At 45.5% G+C, this 21,500-nt stretch overlaps 1 protein-coding gene across 2 annotated transcripts; it reads right to left on the bottom strand.

The window, feature by feature from the left end:
• Window positions 1-1,533: 1,533 nt before the first annotated feature.
• Window positions 1,534-19,933, bottom strand: LOC106562086 (pre-mRNA-splicing factor ATP-dependent RNA helicase PRP16-like). Of its 2 annotated transcripts, none has more exons than XM_014126648.3 (25): window positions 19,633-19,933; window positions 18,856-19,200; window positions 18,496-18,701; window positions 18,228-18,392; window positions 17,948-18,116; window positions 17,693-17,811; window positions 17,510-17,583; window positions 17,250-17,405; window positions 16,932-17,093; window positions 13,529-13,636; window positions 13,302-13,426; window positions 13,047-13,184; window positions 12,517-12,703; window positions 11,849-12,034; window positions 11,421-11,561; window positions 10,503-10,730; window positions 10,199-10,306; window positions 9,987-10,099; window positions 8,164-8,372; window positions 7,350-7,504; window positions 7,052-7,207; window positions 6,621-6,881; window positions 6,362-6,457; window positions 6,130-6,251; window positions 1,534-3,725 (listed from the first exon to the last, which is right to left on the bottom strand). In XM_014126648.3, the coding sequence occupies exons 2-25, from the start codon at window positions 19,182-19,184 to the stop codon at window positions 3,644-3,646; spliced, it is 3,795 nt and encodes a 1,264-aa protein (XP_013982123.2). In that variant the 5' UTR covers window positions 19,185-19,200; window positions 19,633-19,933; the 3' UTR covers window positions 1,534-3,643. The 2 variants fall into 2 exon arrangements, with proteins under 2 accessions (XP_013982123.2, XP_013982124.2); XM_014126649.3 differs by having other exon boundaries at window positions 18,496-18,698.
• Between the last annotated feature and the right edge of the window lie 1,567 nt (window positions 19,934-21,500).

Here is a 21,500-nt window from a genome sequence, read left to right as displayed (position 1 = left end):
CAGAGATGACTGGGCTGCCTTAATCGACGTCCAGAGTAGTTGTTGTCTGGGGTTAACTGCCTTGCTCAAGGGCAGAACGGCAGATTTTTCCACCTTGCCGGCTCAGGGATTCTAACCAACAACCTTTCAGTTACTGGCCCAACACTGTGTTTGTGTGAGGGGGATGCATTGATTTCTTTTGTTTTATCTGACAGGTTTACTCATCTAAACTCAAGTTGTGTTCACTCTCTCCTATGTCAATAGAACGTCACCGCAATTCTGTCAGAGCTACTAGTGTTGAGCGCCCGGGCCATTTCTGCTCTACTACACAGTGAAATCAGTCATGACCATTGCACTTCACCCCTAAGGTCAAACATGAGAAATGAGAAAAAAGTACAAAAGGCCATGTAAATCTATGCTAGCTGACTGGGAGAAACATTTAGAAAAGAGTAAAAAGGACACTGCTTTGTTTGTCCAAGGATGGTCTTCCATCATAATTATAATTAGAAAGTGTCACCTCACCTTTCTGCCCGATCAGCAGCTGATTAAATATTCTCTGGCTGCAGCCAATAATTGAATTGTGTGTGTATGTGCAAGCAAGTGTGTGTAAAACCTAAGGGCTGCTGGGAAAAGCAAAATTAATTACGCACAGGTCTGGCGCCACTAATGAGTGGGCAGTGACTAGCTCCTTATTTCTTCACATTGTGTTGTTGGGCAAGGTTCACCTTTGTCTGGCAGAAAAGCTGTTGGAACTGTAGTCACTACTAGTCAGACATTAGCAGGTTATATACATGAAAACCCATCCATCATTAGCAGGTGATTAGTCCGGTATTTTACCTGTATGTAAACAACATAAACATGGACTGGATAAAAATCCGTATCACAGAAGATCTGTGTTCAAATGTAAAGGTAATTTCCGATTGAGCCGACATAGCCTATGCAGTGTTTACCGTGAATGCAGTCTCCGCGAACAGTGCCTTTAAAATTTTATTTGCGCTATAAACGCAGATCTTCCGTGATACGGATTGAATCCAGCCCTTTAAGCGTTGATCATTATTTCAGAGATGAGGTTTAGGGGATGGATTCAATCCGTATCGCTGAAGTTCCACGGTATAGCATGATTGAAATGTAGGGGTGGATTCAATCCGTAGCATCGAAGATTAGCGCTGTTTCCCGGTACAAATGTTACGATCATTTTCGATTGAGCAGACATGCAGTCTCCGCAGATACATTGCCTTTAAATTTCATATCACGCCATAATGCTGATCTTCGGCGCTACAGATTGATTCCAGCCCTTAAAGGCAATGCTCCCGCGTTCATGGAGACTGCATTCACAGTAAACGCTGCATGTCGGCTCAATCAGAAATTACCTTTACATTTCAATTGTGCTATACCACAGAACTTCTGCAATACGGATTGAGTCGAGCCTTTAGGCTCGCTACACTTGCATTAACACCTAACCATGTGTGACAAATACATTTGATTTGATTTTGATTTGACTGAACTAGTGTTTACTTTGTGGTGAGTGAATCAAGGACACATAAACCAACAGAGTTAAAAAAAAAAAAGACCATTTATTTTCAGTTCCCAAAAGTAGTCAAGATAAAAATTATATTCGCAAACCATGGGCTGGTGTTACCAGAGCCTAATTTCACATCACAAAACAATCACTGACCACCAACAAGACAATATAGTCTGTACAAAACTATACAAAGTCAATCTAGTACACAGAGAATGAATGACTTCAGAATCAAGTCCACCACTTGGAACTTGCTGAACCACCTTGCTAAACCTGACTACTCAAGTGCAGGACATATCAGTCTGGGGTCCTGGGGCCCTCCAGGTGCACTTTTGGGTTTTTGCCCTACACAGCTGATTCAAATAACCAACTCATCATCAAGCTTTGATTATTTGAATCAGCTGTGTAAAAACCCAAACGTGCACCTGGGACCGAGAGACGTGCACACACACACACACACACACATATCAACTCCAACCATGGCCCCTGCAAAATATGGCCCCTGCAAAATACATTTCTGGGATCATTCACTTGACTTGGAGAGGGGAATCTCAAGATAAAATTGGTGGGCATTTTTAACACAAGGATCATGAGAGGCTGAGGCCGTCATGAGTTTCATCCAGGTTCTGACATTCATGTGTAAACGGAGAGAAGCTGACTAATATATATATATATATATTTTTTTTTTTTAAATTTAACTAGGCAAGTCAGTTAAGAACAAATTATTTTTTACAATGACAGCCTACCGGGGCTCAGTGGGTTAACTGCCTTGTTCAGGTCAGGGGCAGAACGACAGATTGTTACCTTGTCAGCTCAGGGATTCGAGCCAGCAACCTTTCGGTTACTAGTCCAACGCTCTAACCACTAGGCTACCTGCCGCCCGTCAGTGCGTTGAAGGGCTAATGGGGTTAGGAAAAGCTCAGTTGCTAAAGCTTGTCCTCCAAACAGTTTGCATGAAGGGTGTTGTTAAGGTAACTCCAGATATACGGTCTGAGACACTCATGCCACAAGCACAGTTTGGATAATGCTTCAGTCAGTGAAGGGGCACTTCACCATGGCACAGGCCATTTTCTACACACGACATACAAAGGATACAGAGGTCAGCCAGTTGTACAATGTGAAAATGATCTCTTGAAGGAGATTCGAGAGGGACATGATGAAATTGAAAAATAACTAAAGAAAATCAGGCAGAATTCATGAACACACGACACAGTACTACTTCTGCCTCCTCTCTCTACTCACACTGAATGACATACAGCCCAATGAACACACTACGGGATCAGACTAGTTTGGACAGTTACATATCTGGATATTATTTGACGATATTTCGTATTGTTTAGACAATATCGCACTAGTTGGCTGTACCTGTACCAAAACGCCAGTATTTTTCCTTCATATCTTGTTCTCTGTCTTCTTTTGTATTCAGCACTTTTATTTCCATGACTGATCAAAACTCGTTTCTCATGGATCTCTCTCGTCCCTCTGCAGAAGTTATATGGTGAGCAATATGTTTGGAACATCGACTCACAATAAAATCACGGTATTGAATCGCAATACATATAGAATCGTGATAATCGCAATAAACATCGTATCGGCACCTAAGTATCACAATAATATCGTATCGTGGGGTCCCTGGCAATTCCCAGCCCAATTGAACAGTTTATATTGATCGGGAGAGACTACAATCAAAAAAATAGCCCCTTGTAGGGTACAGTAGGAGATGGAACAACTAAACATTTCCTGCTTGGACACTAGCCAGTGAAGGATTATGATAAAGGCCTTGACAGATTTTCAAGGTATATCAAATACTCTTTAAAGACGATACCTTTTCAATGATGTTTCATCATTGTGTTTATATATTTTTTTACAATCACAGAAATAGAAAATACTGCATTCTAACATACATCTCTGCACATAAAAATGGAGCGACACTATGTGGATTTGCTGACAGAAAAGGTCTGTTATGGGAGCCTCATGCCTTATACAAGTTCTACCTCTGCTGGCCTCTGTCTGAACTGCTGCTGGTTCCAGACAATAGGAGGGGACAGTAAGGCCTCACAGCAAGGCTCATCCAGTGATGGTATGGTACACATACAGGTGATATTTAGTGGGGAGTTCAAGTGTTTAAGTCTTAACAGAGAAGATCTAGAGCCCAAAACGAGCTGGGGTGCGCTTTGGGGTCATGGGTGCCTCCTCCTTCCTTCCCGGGGTGCAGATTTTCACAGCCCTATCGAGACAAAAGAATAAACAATTGGCAATGACAGAAGATAATAAAAATAAAAAAAACTTGCCATGTCAAACATAATGGGACAGGCTAGTAGGGAGGGACAGGCTAGTAGGGAGGGACAGGCTAGTAGGGAGGGACAGGCTAGTAGGGAGGGACAGGCTAGTGAGGGGGGACAGGCTAGTAGGGAGGGACAGGCTAGTAGGGAGGGACAGGCTAGTAGGGAGGGACAGGCTAGTGAGGGGGGACAGGCTAGTGAGGGGGGACAGGCTAGTAGGGAGGGACAGGCTAGTAGGGAGGGACAGGCTAGTGAGGGGGGACAGGCTAGTAGGGAGGGACAGGCTAGTAGGGAGGGACAGGCTAGTGAGGGGGGACAGGCTAGTAGGGAGGGACAGGCTAGTGAGGGGGGACAGGCTAGCAGGGAGAGACAGGCTGACAGCAAAATCTATAATCTTTAATTACAGTAGCGCAACACCCTCACACTACCCAGTATTCTCTCCTCAGTCCTCACACACACCAGCAGCAGCAATTACAGCCATCAGGTCATAACCCAGTCCTTCCCTTCATCCCTAAGTTCTGACGTAAAGCTGAATGACAGACAGGAACCAGATCAAAATGTGTAGTAGAAGTGTTTCATGGGGCCCCGGCACGGTGAAGGGACGCTGGTGTTCACAGGCAGAGGAGGACAAAAGCAGCTGAGAGCCCACGAGAGCCAGCCATGTTTATTATCAGAATTCTGAGGCACTCGCTCTCTAATCTATTCCTTAATCCTCCGTGTTTTAATGTGATTATTTTGGAGAATGGCTGACACACACAGACTGATATAGAAATACATCTGCTGATTCATTAACAATAAAAGTGTTATTTCTTTCCTCCCAAAGCCATCTCTCTTTTGTGAGCCTTGTGGAACGAGTGTGAAATAAAAAATGTCCTTTCTAATTTGAAAATTAACGCTGGCTCCTTTCTCCCCTCTGCTGTGGCACCATTTAAATTGCAGCAGTAATGGGGGTCAGCCAGGAGTCAATATTATTCATTTTGTCTCGTCTGGAGGGACTGGAGGTGAGAAAAGCTCATCATGGAAAGAGAGGCAGAGAGGATAAGAGAGAAGGAGAGGCAGAGAGAATAAGAGAGAGATAGGTAGAGAAGACAGAGAAGATAAGAGAGAAGGAGAGGTAGAGAGAATTAGAGAGAGATAGGAAGAGAAGACAGAGAGGATAAGAGAGAAGGAGAGGCAGAGAGAATTAGAGAGAGATAGGAAGAGAAGACAGAGAGGATAAGAGAGAAGGAGAGGCAGAGAGAATTAGAGAGAGATAGGAAGAGAAGACAGAGAGGATAAGGCAGAAGAAGAGGCAGAGAGAATAAGAGAGAGATAGGTAGAGAAGACAGAGAAGATAAGAGAGAAGGAGAGGTAGAGAGAATTAGAGAGTGATAGGAAGAGAAGACAGAGAGGATAAGGGAGAAGGAGAGAATTAGAGAGAGATAGGAAGAGAAGACAGAGAGGATAAGGGAGAAGGAGAGAATTAGAGAGAGATAGGAAGAGAAGACAGAGAGGATAAGGCAGAAGAAGAGGCAGTGAAAATTAGAGAGAGATGGGTAGAGAAGCAGCTAAATTAACCAGTTTCTACGACTCGGAAGGGGCCCATTCTGGAAAACGAACATTGTTTCCCAATGACCCCCACTGTAAAATAGCAAACTTCGTCGTCCATTTTTTTGTTATACAGAAATAACAAAACATGCAGAAAAGCTGCTGCTGTTGTTCAATGTACATGTAGCCAGGTCAAAAATCACAACCTACGGTTCACAATGCTCCCACGTAGGGAAATGGAGCCTGCGAGAAGAGCCCTGTGGATTCAGGCTATTCGGGGTGGGAGAGTGGGAAATGTAGGGACGTGGTGTCCAATTAGGCTACATGTAGCTATGTGTGTAAAAAAACATTTAATCACAGGTAAGACATTTAATTTGTTAAGTACAGTCTGTTTGTAACTCCACTCACTACTTGTAGCTGTATAGTCTGTTGTTGACCTGGCTAGCTTAATGTTCTGGTTGGTAGGTAGCTAGCACTCACATGGCTAACGTTAGCGCCGTCATGAAACGGGGCATGAGGGAAGCCTTTCAATATTACGTTTTTCTCAGTAGCGGGAACGCTTGGCAATGTTGAAAAGTCATGTTTAGACATGTACTTTTCTTAACTGTAGCTTTGTAATTGACTAAAACAACCAGACAACAAGAAAATTGCGTTTGAAAAAAGGTGAAGATTTTGCTGTGAGCCAATTGGGTAACCAAGGTAGCCACAGGTTGTTTTCCCCACAGGCGGGTGGGGCCGCCGCGGTCTATTTCATAGCGACTGGGACTATTGTCAGAGTGAAACCTCTCTGTGAAGAATAGATGAAGGTAGATGAGTGTATACCTGACGCTGCCCACGTTACTCTTCCTGTCCTGATCCTCTCTCCTGCTCCTCAGTTGCTGCTCCGCCAGAGACATCTCCTCCTCCATGTTAGTGATCTCCTCCTTGGCCCGCCGCCGGTTCTCCTGCACAGAGAGAGAGAGGAACAGAGGGGTGAGAGGAGAGAAAAGGACAGCGGGAGGAGGAATTAACCATGAGACGTAGGGAGGGAGGAAGTAAAGGCCGAAGAGCTTACCATCCTGCTCTTCCCTGCCTGTTTGACGCTGTAGAACATAGGCCCCAGCTCAGCCAGCCACTCCCCATCCACCGCAGTCACACACTGCATGTACTCCTACAGGAGGGACAACAAACAACACAGGTTACAACATTAGAACACAGTAACAGAGCTAGAAGGCTGATATATACGACAGCTCTTTCTGGTGAGTCAAGGTGTAGAACATCGTCTCTGAACAGTCCAGTTCATAGCGTAGCTATGTGGAGGCTGGGTCTGTTACCTTGGTGGTCATGACCAGCTCGTGGTAGGTGATGTAGTCTGGGGTGTAGCCCATGCCAAACAGAGAGCTGGTGGGGTGGAGGTGGCAGGGCATGCCTGTCCTCACGTTCACATACTCCCCTATGCCCTTCAGCTTGGCTGCCTGGTGGAAGTAGGCAGCACAGATACACTTCCTGATGATGTCCCAGTCTGAGCCACAGGACACCAGGTTCATCCTCTGCTGCACCATGATGTCTTTGAGCTGGGAGCGCACCTCGCGCACCTGAAACACCCACAGAGACACGTTAGCTACCGGAGAACCAACACAACAGGACATTCGATACACATTGCTCAGTGTGTGACTATTGTGATGCAAAGCGGTAATCAAGTGCATTTGGATCCTAAGCCAGGGAGACTGGTCAGAGAGGGTGAAGGACAGGGGCGTGGTCTGACCTTACGCATGGCCTTGGTGTGGATGAAGTGTTCGTTGCACCAGATGCTGGAGTAGTTGTTGTTCTTCCACTGCAGGTAGACGTTCAGGTAGGTCAGGTGGTCACTCTCTGGGACCGAGAACTTCTCCCTCACCTGGTCACTCTCCTCCTCACGACCCTGGAAAGGTCGCGACACAGAGGAAATACAGGGGTCACAACTGTCCAGTGGGTAATGTGAATTTTTGTTAATGACAGAAAGAGAAACAAACATTAGCGACACATTAAGAAATGAATCGGTTGGCGATCTCAATGACATGTACCTTAGGCCTGTAGAAGATGGCCGGTACAGACAGCATGGAGACGATGATGAGGATGTCAGCACTGCAGCCCATGTCACATGATACGATCAGCATCTTGGACAGAGCCGGGTCCAGAGGGAACTCCACCATCAGCCTCCCAGTGGGCGTCAGGGAACCTGAGGGGGACACAAATAATAACACTTCCTGTCTACAGATAGAGGAGAGGGGGAACACAATACAGGTGACACCTTCCTGTGTTGACAGTGGAGGATGGTTGTAAAAAATATTTACATCAAACTTTGCCAGGTCTGATTTAAATGATTACATGACAGACTATAAGGAGCTTAGAGGGAAAGTGCAGAGGAAGAACAGGTTGTATTGGCCAGGTAAACCTTAATCAGAGATAATCTGCTGTTAACACACCACACAGGCAAACGTCAAAAGTCCTCCACAGACACCAAATCCCCTAATCCCCAGGGATCTGGCTCAGATGAGACAGAGATGAGACTCAGCCAGTCAAATCTAACAGAGGATAAAGCACTATGCAATTACTCCACTACCTACACCACAGTGCTACCTAGCTCTGTACTTTACGTTGTGCAGTGCATGTACATACCATTACAGCAACCTATTGACTAGTTCCATCATCCAAGTCTCTCCTCGCAGCACATGAAGTAGTTATTGTTAATCTGTTGGCTGTATGCTGGTGGGGAACACATACTTATCCCAGCCTATTTTAACCTTGTTTTCTCAGATAGATTATTCTATTTGATCAGTTTGTGCATTTGGTGGCCTAATCTTGAGTGATGTGGTCCAGGCCAGGGCAGAGACCCACCTGTGTTGTCCAGGGCCCCCAGGATCCACAGCTGGTACATGGAGTTGAGCATGTTGTCCTCAGGCGGGGGGTCCATGAAGTGGAAGAGCAGCAGGTCCTGGACCCCCAGGGATTTGAGCAGCAGCACCACGTTGGCCAGGTTGGTCCGCTGAATCTCTGGGATGGTGGTGGTCAACATCTCATTCTTGAAGGCGCTCTGGGTGTACAGCCTGGATGGACAGAGGAGGAGAGAGGGAGAGATGGAGTGACAGAGACAACGACAGGGGGGAGGTTATTGAATCATCTAGCAGACACACCATTTTTCTAAACGCACAAATGCTCCATGGAGTGACAGGTCTGGAGACGCTGTCTTCACCACCTGGTTAAACCCACTCTGCAGGGCACCGATATGATTTCACACAGCGCTCACACCTGTAACAGTGGCACCGTGATTGAGAAGCCTCCGTTTCCATGAAAGCTGAACTCTCCCCAACTGACATTTAGAGAAGGGCAAAGAGACAGGCCTACTGCACATGATTAACATTTAACCAAGCTACTTATGAGGTATTTACTATCCAAACTATTTAGAGCAACACCCATTGCTGCTTCAGACTGATAGGACTGGCCTAACAAAGCATCTCTCAACCATTTCAGTTAGTGGCTAATCCCTCTGAAGTGTGTGCATTATGGGGGAATGATCTGCGTTTGTTTACGCCGGGTTGTGTGAATGTCCTCGGGGCTGGAGATGTGCGGTGTGTGTGTGTGTTGGGTGCAGTCACAGCTAAGAGGTGCTTTGAGTAGCAGATTCTCCACACAAGTCGAGTCACCCAGCACGGCGCATCCACGTCACCTCCCGCCCCTCCAAACGCCTAGGCCCCACTCACTCTAAAGCTCCACTCCCAAATTGATTCTTCACAGATCTGTGCGTGTGTGTGAGGGGAGGGGGGTAATCTTGGTAGAGGGCGTTTTTATAACATTCCCTGCTCATTTACAAGGCAAAACAATCACGTGTCTGGTGCGTGTCACCATCTCCCTCAACTTGGGGAAGTATGACAGATAGGAGAAAGGTCATGTGAAATCTCAGAGAGAACAGGCTTTTGTGTCACATTCTCCCTGCTGTAAACAGAGTTAAACTGCATGAAATCCTGTGGAGATTAGGATTCTCCCTCCTTCTCTCCCTCCCAGCCTCTGATGGCTTTGAAAGCAGCCCGGCCGCCTTGCAGATCAGAGGCCTGGACAGCCCATCTGAGGGGAGCTCTGATGTGCATCAGCCAGAGGATGAAACACCGGCGGCGGCATTGCACACAACAACACACACACACACAATCGCGCTTCAGATAGACACCAGTTTCAGCACGGCTCACCATACAAAAGGATGCTAATGTTTATATCTGGCTTTCTACCTTTTTGGTAGATAGGAGCGGTTGGAATGAGATAGCAGGCAGAGTGAGGAGAATTGTGTAATTCAGCCTGTATCTAGGCCCAGATAGACATAAAAGGGGGAAGATATGGCTGATCTAAGGTTTAGTTCCAGACTGCTTCCATCAGATGCAGGAGTACTGAAGTATCTTTCTAGAAGACAGGACACTCTTGACATAGACCAGTGTCAGCCATCTGAATACTACTTCCTGCTAGCCCTGACTGGAACACTCAAACATCACACCAAGGTGACACCTTCAAATAACTGCCTTTCATTACACCTTCATTATGGCTCCATACTTGACAACAACTGGAGGACAAAGGAAGCCCTCTGGAAACTGAGGAAGGTGGGAGGACTGCACATTTGGAGTGTGAGACTGCGTGCTTGTGAGTAAGTGTGCGCTTGTGTGTGTGTAGACACTTACCTGTAGCACTGGCCCGGCCCTGTACGACCTGCTCTGCCTGCACGCTGGTTGGCATTAGCCTGACTGATGGGGTACACCTGCAGGGCATCCATGCCAATGCGAGGGTTGAACACCTGTCAAAGAGAACACATCAACAACAGAGAAATACTATCCTAACATGGCTTGTCTTATCATTCGATAGTCTGGGGAAGATATTGAGGGTGACAGGGTACCTTGAGTTTGCAGTATCCAGCATCCACAACAAACATGATACCATCCACAGTCAGGGAGGTCTCGGCGATGTTGGTGGCAACGATGCACTTCCTCACACCATCTGGAGCCTGGCAGTTAGAGAACACAACAAAGACATTACCTACACGTCACTTTACCAGTAAGGAGGACGAGTTCCTTTTTGTGTTAGGTATATGCATTCCGACTAGCTAATAGCAAGTATGCTTGTGTACAAAGGATACTGCAGTATGTTAAGATTTCCAACTGTACATGTTAGTGGAACAGTAAGTGGGTGTTATTGGTTACCTTCTGGAAGATCTTGGCCTGGAGGTCAGAGGGCAGCTGGGAGTAGATGGGCAGTACAGTTAGAGGAGGGGCGCTCTCCAGATCCTCCAGACGCTCCACGATCTGGTCTGACGTCACCTCAATGTCCTCCTGGCCAGGCATGAAGATGAGGATGTCTCCCCCCATACCACTAAGGTGGATCTGTAGGGCCTGCTTCACTGCTGCCTCCACATAGTCTTCCTGGGGAGTCTGCACTCAGATAACACACAACACTGTTAGAATACACAGCAACCACACACTACCTTGGTACAAATAACAGTAGTCTTACCCCATGACTAAACCGGCCCCACGGCTGCGGCTGCCATTGTTGCGCATGATCATTTTATCGATCCCCACCAGATGCGACCATGACACGCAGGTTAAAATACCAAAACCACTGAATCAATTATATACATTTCGGGGAAGGTCAAAACACATGAAACATTCATGGACATTTAGCTAGATAGCCGTTGCGAGCAGTTTGTCCAGGGATGTTATTTTACCTGACATGCAAATGGTTCTCTTTTTAGTTGGTTCTTTGTACAATTTTACAAATTAGTGTTTCTCTACTCCGACGACTAATCCCCAGACAAAAGTGAAACCCAGTTAGTTTTTTAGTTATCTTTGATTAATCTCTCCTTGTTGGTCTTTAAACAACCACGTGGGTTTGCATCTTTGTGAAAACCAATAATAGATGGAAATGGTGGGACTTGCATTGCATCGAGCATCTTAAATAGAACCAAGTAGTGTGGATGAAATGACTGAAAAACATGCATGCGTACATCTATTTTGCAACGCTCGCCCCGGTCTAGTCAGGGTGTAAGTCATTATACAAATGAAATGGCTGTGTTGAAACAAATAATAATAAATGGATGTTGAATGGATTGTTGGACACAATACCTTGCTGAATAAGATGTCTACAGGGAATGTTCTTCCTGGAATGTGGAATATGGGAACGTTGCCGAAAAATGCAGCAAATTTGTCAGAGTCCATGGTGGCTGAGGTGACTATCAGCTTGAGGTCAGAACGCCTCGATACAACCTGGAAGAAAAGGACAGAGAGAGAGAGTTCTAATACTGCTTACAACAAGAATGAATAAAAAAATATGCATGCAAAATAATCACAATTGAATAACATCCAGTGAGCTGTAAAAGTGTCTCCCTGGTCTGGCAGTCTAAGCCACTGTCCCTGGAACACATATCACTGCCAGTATGAGTTTGAATCCAGCCCACTGCTCTTTCAGCACTCTCTCTCCAACCTTTCACCTCTATATCGCTCTATCCAATAAACATACAAAATACTTTAAAAAAAAAAGGTGTCTCTCTGACCTCTCGTAGCAGGCCGAACAGCACGTCTGTGTTGAGGGAGCGTTCGTGGGCCTCGTCCATGATGACAGCACTGTAGTGGTCCAGATCTGACTCTCTGAGAGACTCTCTCAGCAGGATGCCGTCTGTCATGTACTTTATCACAGTCTTCTCCGACGTACAGTCCTCAAAACGGATCGCATAACCCACCTGCAAAGAAAAAAAAACGGAATGGTTTAGTAGTGAACTACATATATTTACATTCCACGTATGAATCACGGCCTTCAAACGACAGTGCTACGGGCCAACCAAAGAGACGAGCTGGCGAGGACAGTTCTATTACAAGTTGTAGAAAGGAAGCGGTGTATAATCTCTGAATCACCACTAGATAGCAGTGTTGCACAACATATGAATACAAGTGTCAACTCCATAAGGAGAAAACCAAGTCAGGACCATGACTCAACATTAATTGACAGATGACCTCTAAAAAAAAAAACACTTATTGTGTTCTGGAGTACTTCTTTCCTCTATCAACAAATTAATTGCAGTTCATAAACTCTTGCCAGGTCTGCTACACTGGGTTAACTGATAAGACTAGTTATCCACTGCTTTGACTGATCCATAGATCAGTGTTTCTAAGATCTAGTTAATGTTTGTCTAGTAGCTCCTCCATCAGCCAGCTGAATGCTCACCTCCTCTCCCAGGTTGCTGCCCAGCTCCTCGCTGACTCTCTTGGCCACGCTCATGGCTGCCACTCTGCGGGGCTGGGTGCAGCCCACCATGCCGTAACTGGTGTAGCCGTCCTCGTGAAGGTACTGGGTCAGCTGGGTGGTCTTCCCACTGCCCGTCTCCCCCACCACGATCACAATGCTGTTGTCCCTGGAGAGAATCACATCACAACCAATAACATTACAATCCTGATGGGACTTTCAACCTTACGAAACTGTGGAAACATGAATAACGGCTCACGAAAACAGATCCAGAAGTGTATTCGTCAATGATTTACAAATGCTGTCTAACATTACCTAAGTCACCTTTAATGTGCTCATTCTCTAACCAAAGGTAAATCACATATGAACATTCTGACTTCACAGCCCCCCAACTCCCCCCTTCATTGCCATACATGTCTTGTCCTACACCCTGAATGAAAGCCTGCATCTGGGGTAAGGCTGGGGGTGACGTGGTCCCAGGACAGCCAGGCCGGGTCCAGTAGAGTAGCTACCTGATGATGTTGAGCAGCTGCTGCCTCACAGCGAAAATGGGCAGATACTGCCTCTGCTCCAGCAGGGTCTTCTTCTTAGCAAACTCACTGCTGGCCTCACTCTTATCTTTCATGTGGTCTGCAAACTTCTGATCCGTTCTGGAGGGAAGCAGGAGAAGAGAGGGAGAGAATTAATGAGGTTGTTCTTGTCACAACGGATGTTTAATAAACATTCAAAATGGACACAAAATAAGCCTTTAGTAAAGGGCTTGTTACCTGTAGTCCACCTTGCCATCCTCGCCCACTGGCTTGCCCCCAGAGCTATCCCTGTCCTCGGTCTTCTTGATGCCCATAATGTCACCCAGCTTGGTGCCTGCCAGCTCCCAGTGTTTCTGTTGAGCCTGGAGAAACAATCAAAATAACAGTCAGATATTCAGCCAGTAACCATACCATCAAGTACTTTATAGCTGTTTTAAACATTGCCTTCATTCCACTCAGCCTACCTTCTTGCGTTCCTTCTGCTCGCGGTGCTTGCGGACCAGCTGGCTGCCCTTGCGGGAGATGATGGCCATGTCAGAGGTGGCGTCTTTCACAGGGATGACAGGCTCTGGCTACAGCACAGAGAGACATCAGCAACAGTACGCATTCAGTACGCATTCAGTACACAGCAACTCTGATAGTAAGTCCACTAGTTATTACTCAACCAGTACCAAATACTTTACAGCAGACTCTCACAATCCCTCAACAAGCCTGCAACAGCTCTCCCCCAACGGCTCTGACCTTAAAACTATATACACTCCTCTACATATTTGGACAGTGAAGAAAAAATATTTGTCTCTATACTCCAACATTTTGGATTTGAGATCAAATGTTTTATATGAGGTGACAGAACAGAATGTCAACTTATTTAGAGAAGGGTACCAAAAAATGTCTGCAGCATTGAAGGTCCCCAAGGACACTGTGGCCTCCATCATTCTTAAATGGAAGACGTTTGGAACCACCACTCTTCCTAGAGCTGGGTACCCGGCCAAACTGAGCAATCGGGAGAGAAGGGCCTTGGTCAGGGAGGTGACCAAGAACCGATGGTCACACTGAAAGAGCTCCAGAGTTCCTCTGTGGAGATGGGATAACCTTCTAGAAGGACAACAATCTCTGAATCACTCCACCAATCAGGCCTTTATTGTAGAATGGCCAGACGGAAGCCACTCCTCAGTATAAGGCACATGACAGCCCGCTTGGAGTTTGCCAAAAGGCACGTAAAGGACTCTAAGACGATGAGAAACAAGATTCTTTGGTCTGATGAAACCAAGATTGAACTCTTTGGCCTGACTACCAGGCGTCACGTCTGGAGGAAACCTGGCACCATCCTTACGGTGAAGGATGGTGGTGGCAGCATCATACTGTGGGGATGTTTTTCAGCGGCAGGGACTGGGAGACTAGTCAGGATCGAGGGAAAGATGAACGGAGCAAAGTACAGAGAGATCCTTGATGAAAACCTGCTCCAGAGTGCTCAGGACCTGAGACTGGGGTGAAGGTTCACCTTCCAACAAGACAATGACCCTAAGCACACAGCCAAGACAACACAGGAGTGGCTTCAGGACAAGTTTCCGAATGTTCTTTAGTGGCCGAGCCAGAGCCCGGAGTTGAACCCAATCGAACATCTCTGGAGACCTGAAAAAAGCTGTGCAGCGACGCTCCTCATCCAACCTTACAAAGCTTGAGAGGATCTGCAGAGAAGAATGGGAGAAACTCCCCAAATACAGGTGTGCCAAGCTTGTAGCGTCATACCCAAGAAGACTTGAGGCTGTAATCGCTGCCAAAGGTGCTTCCACAAAGTACTGAGTAAAGGGTCTGAATAGGTATGAATAAAATAAGTGAATACATTTGCAAACATTTCTAAAAACCAGTTTTTGCTTTGTCATTATGGGGTATTGTGTGTAGATTGATGAGGAGAAAAAAACAATTGAATCAATTTTAGAATAAGGCTGTAACATAACAAAATGAGGTAAAAGTCAAGGGGTCTGAATACTTTCCGAATGCACTGTATATTTGGCTTTGTGTTGTAGGTTATAGTCCTGCTGAAAGGTGAATTTGTCTCCCAGTGTCTGGTGGAAAGCAGACAACCAGGTTTTGCTCTAGGATTTTGTCTGCGTTTAGCTAAAAAACTCCCTATTCCTCGCCAATGACCCATAACATGATGCAGCCACCACCATGCTTGAAAATATGATGTAATGTGTTGAATTTGCCCCAAACATTTCTTTGCCACATTTGCTGTTTTACTTTAGTGCCTTATTGCAAACAGGATGCATGTTTTGGAATACTTTTTTATTGTGTACCGGCTTCCTGCTTTTCACTCTGTAGTTACTCCACAATACTACCCTAATTGACCATGTTAATGATCCATCCTCAATTTTCTCCTATCACAGCCATTAAACTCTGTAACTGTTTTAAAGTTACCATTGGCCTCATGGTGAAATCCCTGAGTGGTTTCCTTCCTCTCCGGCAACGGAGTTAGAAAGGACACCTGTATCCTTGTAGTGACTGGGCGTATTGATATGCCATCCAAAGTGTAATTAATAACTTCATCATGCTCAAAGGGATATTCAATGTCTGCTTTTGTCATTTTTACCCATCTACCAATAGGATCCCTACTTTACGAGGCATTGGAAAACCTCCCTGGTCTTTGTGGTTGAATCTTTGTTTGAAATTCACTGCTCGACTGAGGGACCTTACCGAGATAATTGTATGTGTGAGGTACAGAGGTATTCATAAAAAGATCCTGTAGAACACTACTATTGCCCACAGTGAGTGAGTCCATGCATCTTATTAAGCACATTTTTACTCCTGAACTTATTTAGGCTTGCCATAACAAAGGGGTTAAATACTTATTGACTCAAGACATTTCAGATTTTCATTTTTAATTAATTTGTAAACATTTCTAAAAACATAATTCCACTTTTATATTATGTGGTATGTGTGTAGCAGGGACCCAACATCTCAATTGAATAGATTTTTAATTCAAGCTGTAACACAACAAAATGTGGAAAAAGTCAAGGGGTGTGAATACTTTCTAAAGGCAGTGTATTTGGACAAATTCACTTATAGTGTATTCAATTCTGTAAAAGTTTAGTATTTGGTCCCATATTCCTAGCAAGCAATGACTACATTAAGCTTTGACTCTACAAACGTGTTGGATGCATGTGCAGTTTGTTTTGGTTGCGTTTCGGATTATGTTGTGCCCAATGGTAAATTGTGTCATTTTGGAGTCACTTTCATTGTAAATAAGAATAGAATATGTTTCTGAACACTTCTACTTTAATGTGGATGCTAGCATGATTACAGAGAAAAAAAATGTATGAAATGTATGCATTCACTACTGTAAGTCGCTCTGGATAAGAGCGTCTGCTAAATGACTAAAATGTAAAAATAAAATTACAGATAATCATTAATTAATCTTGAATAATGATGAGTGAGAAAGTTAGCGGCATAAATATCATACCCCCAAACAATGCTACCCTCCATTATTGGTATAGGAAACAAAACCCGAACCAAATTTAACTTCTTTAGGAAAACTGCCCTAATGTTAGAAACAAACATCATTATGTTGTCACCCAGAGTCACATTTATTTATTTTCCAAGCTATAGAACACAATATTTTACATACAGCAGGTTTTTAAAGGACCTAAGAGAGTGGTCTGCTTTGTGTTTTCATTTTTGCCATGGAAAAAAATATTGCGACACCGGTATCGTCAGAGCCCTAGTGTCGCCTCACAAAACATTTGATCTCAAATCCTAAATGCTGGAGTATAGAGCCAAATGAAAAGTTTTAGCTTCTCTGTCCAAATAAATAGGTAGGGGAGTGTTGGTAATTTCATTGGCCCATAACGTGCTGTGATGATGTATTACCTGCTTGGTGAAGACTATCCTCCCGTCCAGGAAGGGAGGGACCAGGTTGTGAACCAGCAGGTGGACCTTGGCAGCGTTGTCCTCCTCAAAGTCATCATCCACCTCCAGCCTCTGGACCACTCCACTGGTCAGCATACGGTTAGTCTCCCAGCGCTCATTATCCTAGCAGGAGGAACACAACATGCATCGTTGAACACAGACAACACACACACACACAATTCTAATCCACGGATGGTAATAACGATCAAAACGATAACTAAACGGGCTACATGCACCCAGGGCTGGAGGTGGTCAAAGAGTAGCAACACAGTACCATACCTCATTGATCTGTCGTCTCTGGGCAGAGATGCGTTTCTGTGTCTGCTTCTGCAGGATCTGCTCTCTTTTCTTCACATAATCCTCAGAGGTGGAGGTCAGTGGGTTGTGGAACTCGTCATAGCCTTCGTCCATCATGTACCAGTCTCTGTCCGCTTGCTGCAACACCGCAGGGCAATAGTCAATACAAAGACATGTGCATTTATGAATGTTGGGAAAGCTATTAATTTGTGTTACTACCAAGACTCCACATGTCCACTGACCTTCTGGTCCTCCTCCCACTGCTGCTTCTCATCATCATTATCAAAGGTGATGCCATCCTCTCCTTCATTCTTACCTGGGGCACAGAGACACAATCCACAAACATCAGCAAGCCTTATCAGAGCATTAATAAGAGCTCAAACGTGACTGGGGGAAGAGGGAGAGGGGAAAGAGGAGGGGCTTACCTTTCCCACGGGACAGACGAGGAGTGGAGCCCAAGTGCTTCCTGTCATTGGCCCATTCGTTGTACTTGTATGATGGGGTGGGAAGGGGCGTGTCATCAGGATACCGGCCTCTGACTGACCTGGGAACAGAAACAAGAACAGTTCATTTAAAAGCTGAAAATAACACACTTCTAATAGCCACTGAAAATGTGTCTTTTAATAGTACTATAAAACCCAGTTAATTTAACATACGAGTGTTGAGCTGCAGTTGCTTACTTGTCCTTCCTCTCGCTCTCCCGTCCAGAGCGGGGGCTGCGCTCCGACCGTTCAGACTTGTCAGAATCCTTGTGTGAAGGGGCAGGAGAGGGAGATTCCCAGTGGGAACGGCGTGAGCTGGCATAGCCGCTGTCATCCTCATCCCAGCTGGTGCGCGAGGGAGTGCCATCTGAGTCAAAGGGTATGAGGAATGGAGGGAGAGAGAGTGCTTAGTGTATTGTAAGCATGACCTAAGGACCTTAAAGAACTGCCTATCCGGGGGTGTGGCAGGGTTACTGACCTTTGGGGCGTGTCTGGGGCGTTGGAGGCTCCTCTCTCTTGCTCCCCCGGCTGATGCGTTCGGAGGACCAGCCTTCTCTCTGTGAGCGCTCACTCCTCTCACTGCGGTCTCCACGCTCCGACCGGCTGCTGCCGCCGCCGCGGCTGTTACTGCGCTCCCGCTCATCTGCCATCAAAACAGTTAGTCATTACTTCAGTTACAAATGCACAACAGATAGAAAAGATTGCTATTGCCTGAATATTAACATTGTATACATTTTTTTGCTCACCTCTTTCACCCCTTCGATCTCTGTCCGTATCTCTGATCCTCTCTCTGTCCTTCTCCCTCTCTCTGTTTTTGTCCTCTTTGGAGGAGGCGTACATTCCATGCTCACGCCGGTCTTTCTCCCTCTGCTGGTGTTTGCGACGGAACTCTTCGCTGACCCCTCCAGGGTTAGAGGGTGTCTCTGAGCCAGTCACACGGTATTTCCTGCTGCTTTATGAAACATAGAATAAAGTGTCAGTAAGACAACACTGCATGCATGACATCAGTTTAGATATGATCTCTTGATAGGGAGAGAGTATGTATTCTATGCCACTACGAAAAGAGGCTACAGTAACTCAAACCAAATCACTTCAAAACAACATACCTCTCTTTTTTACCACCTTGGTCCTCCTCATCTTTGTCTTCTTCATCAGACCCAGAATCACTTTTCCCTTCCTCCCAGTCCTTGTAGGAGGACACCTTGGATTTCTTGTTATTTCTGTCATCACTGTCAGCCTCAGCCTGCTCCTTGCCCTCACGCTCCTTTCTCTTTTGAGCTGCCAGCAGATCCAGGCCCAGGAGAGAGGTGCGTGGAGTGGGTGCACGAAAGACATGAGGCTCTACTGCTGCACTCTTCTTCTTCACGATCAGCCCGCCGACCTGCGCAGTGGGGTCACTGCCCTCCAGTCGGTGTAGCGACGCATCATCCTCCATGGTCTCAAACAACTGTCTGGATTGGATACCACATTTTTTGGGAGATTAGCCAACTACTAATTCTGTAACGTTACGTTGCATATGGAAATTGCATTAAACTAATCGATCCAAAGTATAAAATTGCGCCCGAATAATTCACGGGATGTATTTTAGATTGCTACAGTAGCTAGCTACGCAGCTATTTAGTCACTACTGTAGCTACACTAGCTACTTATAGTATATTTGTTACTACTACATCTAACTATTATAACTTAATGACAGATGTGACTTCAAATATATATTTGTTTAAGTAGCTATAGTACCCAGCTAGCTAACTGGATATCGCTCAGCCAATGAATTAATTAGCGAGCTAGCTATTACGTTACAAAAATGAAATTAACTAATAGCTACGACTATACACCTGATATTACAGTTGTCAAATCCCATTCATAAACACCGGCTTGCTTACCTTAACAATAGGTGGTGAGTCTATCAAGATCCTGACACGCTAGCTAGTATGTTTTAAGCGAGCTAACGTTAGCTAAACCTGCCACATGTATTTATTGTAACTCAAAAAACGAACTTCAATTACATTAACAACCCGAGTTACTGGGAAAATACCATTCGTGTAAGTACTAAACTGTGCCACCCACTTGAGATGATTCAAACCATTACGAAATAATAGCTATTATCTTTTGTAAATTATGCGTTTTTTGTTTACAAAGACAGAAGTCGCCATTGCTATCCCACAATTCCACGGGATATTCATAAGAAAAACTTTATTAAAATTCTGTACCAGAACAATGGACAATCTACTTTCTTCTTCCTGTGGTTTTCGGCAGACTAGTTTCATATTGGTGCAATTCGCAGGTTGGAGTGCAATTTGCACATTTTTGTAACAAAAAAGGGAAAAGCAGAATGGGGAAAACTTCAGTTGCACCACCATCTAACCGTGCACTTATACACTATCCCCAAAAATCCACCACCCCATCACACTACTTTGGTCCTTCTCTCAAAACTTCCTGTAGCTCTTCGGCACTAAAATCTCTCACTTCTCATTTCCGCTCCATCAGTGCAGTTGATCACCATGGCTATAAACGCAAGAAATCCAACCATACTAAAAAGCTCTACTCTGGCTCTCTCTCTTCAGGCTTACTCACTGGGGACCTCCCAGTCAACTCACTCACCCTTAGGCTATCCTCTACTCTCTTCACTGCCTCAGCATATGAAACGTTCTGCCCCACTCAAACTCTGGCAATCTGAACCTGTCTCTCACAGGGCACTTTGGATCTCCAGCTGAATGGGCACCCACACAGTTGACACACAGTGCTTTCTCTATCCCAGCTGTACACTCCCTCTGACGATGCACTCCTGCACATTTCTCACATCTTGGGACCTCTCTTCTACACAAATCAAATTTATTTATATAGCCCTTCGTACATCAGCTGATATCTCAAAGTGCTGTACAGAAACCCAGCCTAAAACCCCAAACAGCAAGCAATGCATGTGAAAGAAGCACGGTGGCTAGGAAAAACTCCCTAGGAAAAACTCCCTAGAAAGGCCAAAAACCTAGGAAGAAACCTAGAGAGGAACCAGGCTATGAGGGGTGGCCAGTCCTCTTCTGGCTGTGCCGGGTGGATATTATAACAGAACATGGTCAAGATGTTAAAATGTTCATAAATGACCAGCATGGTCAAATAATAATAATCATAGTAGTTGTCGAGGGTGCAACAAGCACGTCCGGTGAACAGGTCAGGGTTCCATAGCCGCAGGCAGAACAGTTGAAACTGGAGCAGCAGCACGGCCAGGTGGACTGGGGACAGCAAGGAACATCATGCCAGGTAGTCCTGAGGCATGGTCCTAAGGCTCAGGTCCTCCGAGAGAAAGAAAGGGAGAAAGAGAGAATTAGAGAGAGCATATTTAAATTCACACAGGACACCGGATAAGACAAGAGAAATACTCCAGATGTAACAGACTGACCCTAGCCCCCCGACACATAAACTACTGCAGCATAAATACTGGAGGCTGAGACAGGAGGGATCAGAAGACACTGTGGCCCCATCCGATGATACCCCCGGACAGGGCCAAACAGGCAGGATATAACCCCACCCACTTTGCCAAAGCACAGCCCCCACACCACTAGAGGGATGTCTCCAACCACCAACTTACCGTCCTAAGACAAGGCCGAGTATAGCCCACAAAGATCTCCGCCACGGCACAACCCAAGGGGGGGGGGGGGGGGTTGTACACACTGCTGCAACATGTCTGAATCCTTGGCACCTAAAACACCGAAGCGGGTTCGGAACCCTCACAGAATGCAAATATAACCTAACCTGA

The sequence above is a fragment of the Salmo salar genome, chromosome 11 (genome assembly GCF_965601325.2).
Source record: "Salmo salar chromosome 11, fSalSal1, whole genome shotgun sequence".
Lineage (NCBI taxonomy): Eukaryota > Metazoa > Chordata > Actinopteri > Salmoniformes > Salmonidae > Salmo > Salmo salar.
The sequence above is the reverse complement of the archived record's forward strand: the minus strand, read 5'-3'. Positions and strand labels throughout refer to the sequence as shown.